General features: G+C 45.0%; 1 protein-coding gene across 1 annotated transcript in view; it reads right to left on the minus strand.

Moving 5' to 3' along the window:
• Nucleotides 1-211: 211 nt before the first annotated feature.
• LOC104540373 (gastrula zinc finger protein XlCGF8.2DB-like) overlaps nt 212-3,388 on the minus strand; it is a 3,473-nt gene continuing 296 nt past the window's right edge. The window contains exons 2-4 of the mRNA XM_010184172.1: nt 3,165-3,246; nt 2,591-2,663; nt 212-852 (exon numbers count right to left, since the gene is read on the minus strand). Coding sequence (XP_010182474.1) covers nt 212-852; nt 2,591-2,663; nt 3,165-3,246 — 796 coding nt within the window. The remainder of the gene's footprint in view (nt 853-2,590; nt 2,664-3,164; nt 3,247-3,388) is intronic.

Here is a 3,388-nt window from a genome sequence, read left to right on the forward strand (position 1 = left end):
AAGCTTAACTTTCAACCTTGGCATTTTCAAGGCACTTCTTCAAATGAGAGAGATAAATATATTATGGGAAGGAAAGGAAAAACAAACAAACTAACTTCACTCATATCCACAGCAAGGGGAGGGAAGTGTTTAGGGACAAATGGAGACCACAGTATCTGATACATCCCCTGTGAGTCTGTACAGTTTGAAATAAAACTCAACAGATTTTAATTCAGTTACCTGCTGTGTGTTCACTGGGTGTCTCTCTTAAATGAATCTGTTGATGTTTGATGAAGTTTGCATACAGAGAGAAGCTATTTCCACACTCAGTACATCTATAGGGCTTTCCATCCATATGGACTTTCTGATGCTGGGAGAGAGCTGCGCTTCCACTGAAGCTTTTCCCGCACGTGGTGCAGGAAAACTCTTTCTTTTTCACATGAGTTTTGCAGTGAGCAATAAGGTTTGAGGTACGGATAAAGGTTTTCTCACATTCCTTGCACTTGTAAGGCCTCTCCCCTGCATGGATTTTCTGGTGTACCACCAGGTTGGCCTTCCTGCTAAAGCTCTTCCCACATTCTACACACTCAAACGTTTTTTCATTTGTGTGGGTTTGCAAGTGGTTCAGGAGCCTGGAGTTTCCCTTAAAGCCCTTCCCGCATTCTGGACACTTGTAGGGTTTCTCTTCTGCATGCGGTTTCTGACCGTCAGTGAAGAGGGCGAGTTCCTTGGAGCCTCTATTTTGGTGAGGGGGTTTGTTACAGGCTGCCCCCAAGTCTGGGCTGTGGGCTTCAGGTAGCTGAGGCAGTGCATCTTGCTTGAGGTTCCCTGGGATGCCTCCATCTTCCACATTGTCACTCAAACTGTGGTCCCCTGATGGAATAAGAGAGCAATCTGACAATCCTCCTTTTCCAACACAGATAAGCTGCTCCTTGTAAAATAACTCAATTCGTCAGGCTTAGCATCAACTTGCACCAGACCTCCCTTTCCCAAAGGAGAAGAGAAATTATGAAGACTGAGACAAGAAAATAAGAAGAAAAAGTGGCACAGGGAAGAAGTGAGAGGTAAGAAACCTACATCTTCTCTTCCTTCCTTTCCCCATTTCTGTGTTCTTCTGCCCCTCAGGGAATGGCAAAGGAAGACTGCTAAAGTGAAGGAAGAAAAAGGAACATGCTGAAACATCTTTCCCATCACAAATATCTTCTTTTAGCTATGTGTTCCTGCGGACTTTGCTCAAAGCTTGGTAAAAGTCCCCTTAACCTTCTTTAGGCAAAATCAACAGGAAGGATTTTGTTGTTTCTCACTTGTGTTAGTTAATATTTACTGAAAAATATTAAATTACTTCTTTTACAAGTCAGAACTTTAGGTTTTTTCCCTCATTATCAGAAGAACAGTTGTAATTTTACAGAGATACTGTATATTCATGCATCAGAAGTCAAAGGAATTCGATTTTTCTTGATAAAAATTAACTAATTGTCAATTAATTATTACCATCTCTTTCATATCTAGATCTAGTATGACACCTACTTTTCTTGTAGTGACAAGCTAAATAAATTGTATTCCAAGGAAGCTCACAGAAAACATTCAAATGTGGCCCATTCTTTCACAAAGAATGCAGTTTCAACCTACATATTTCACAAATGAGTATGTATGATCATGCACCCCACAGTAAGCTTTGGTTATCTTACTCTGCTGACTAAATCTTATCTTTACATCAGTTCGGCATTAATATAATTATCACCAGATACACAGTTATCCAAGCTTCATTTTTGCAAGCATCTTAAGATGTTCACTATTAGTTCAAATAGAGGACTTAGGCATTAGAATCTCTGATTTAGCATTAAAATACTCAGTTACTCACACTACAAATACTTCCATTTAATACGTCAAATGTGATTATTCCACTAACTAAAGCCAACTTTTTCTACATTCAAGGTAAAAACGCTGCAGGGCAATTTCAGTCCTATCCCTATGACACCAAGGAATAAAATTCTAAACTAACATGTCCTCAAAGAGACAAAATGCTCTCCATTTACATGGCCACAACTGCCAAGATCTAAATACCAGCAATACAAGAAAAAAAAAACAAACAGGTACCGAGGGAGAGGGGCTCATGTTCTACATGAAGGAATTATACCTGAGAGGTAGCTTTCTCCTAGAGGGATGAAGAAGACTCCCTCTTGCAGGAGCAATCCTTCTCTCACTCTACAATCAAGCAGCTGATTATTCCCAGAGGCCCACACAGAGACTCCAGGTGAAACAGGAACTGAACAACCCTCCATTCCCATCCAGAGTCACACATTTCAGATGCAGCTGTGCAACTCCCTCAGATCTTCCTCACCCATGAAAAAGTTTGAGAAAAGAGAAGTGTGCTGGCTTTGCTCCATTCCAAATGAACAGTACTGTCTTATTTTAAAACAGCTGCTAGAAATCCACAGCAAAAATACATACATACTAATACTGACCACTTTGCTCAGTCTAGCATGTCCTACTATCCTAGTAACGCTGGACAAAGCAGCCAGCTTGTAAGAGGCAACACAGTGTTCCCAGCACCACTTAGTGGAACATCAAGCTTCCCTCCATGATTTAACTAGCAGTCTTTACATCTCACCTGGATATCCTGCAGTATCACTTTTCATAGCCTCCTGGAGAAGAGAGAACACAGACTCTACTACTGGCTCCATCTAGAAGAGAAGACAAGACCTGGAGTGTGATCCCCACACAGATGCAAGGAGAAGGGGAGGGGGCAGATACAGGTGCAGTGCATTTTTGCAATACCCACAGGCTACCGGACAAGGGAAAACCTGCCTCTGCTATTGAGCACTACCTAAGTAGAGGGATGACTTTCTTTGCTAAGAAGACCTTTAGTTTGGCGATTTGCAAGCTGGAGAGCTTAATCAAGAGACCAGTGTGATAAAAAGCAGTGTTATCTAACCTCAATCTCCCTTGTAACCCCAACAGCCCCCGAGAACTGCAACAGCTCTCACCACAGCTTCCACCCCTCTCAGCCTTAAGACCTCGTGCTCTTTCCCAATCCTTAATACACCCTTGCCAGCTTCCCCCTTCCCCTTCTCTCCAGAGCTCCTCTACCCCTGCCCGAAAGCCTCCTAGCAGCACCTCAGCCCACTCCTTTTGGGCCGCCGCGTGAGCCCGGCCCCCTCCCGCCACTTGACCCGGGACGGTACCTTCCCTCCCATGGGCTCCGAGGCCGGCTGCTGCGCTAGGGGCTTGGGCTTTACTCCCTCCTGGGCCTGCTTCTGGCTCTCCCTGGCGACGAGAGGGCAGCTACTGGCACCAGGGACGTGGGGCTTGAAAAGCCGGGGGAGGAGAGAGAGACGCAGGGCGGCGAGTCCGGGCCTGGGCCGTGGACCACCAGGGCTGCTCCCCGGCCTCGGCGGCCGGGAGGCCG

This window comes from Mesitornis unicolor, unplaced genomic scaffold (assembly GCF_000695765.1).
Source record: "Mesitornis unicolor isolate BGI_N332 unplaced genomic scaffold, ASM69576v1 scaffold12645, whole genome shotgun sequence".
NCBI lineage: Eukaryota > Metazoa > Chordata > Aves > Mesitornithiformes > Mesitornithidae > Mesitornis > Mesitornis unicolor.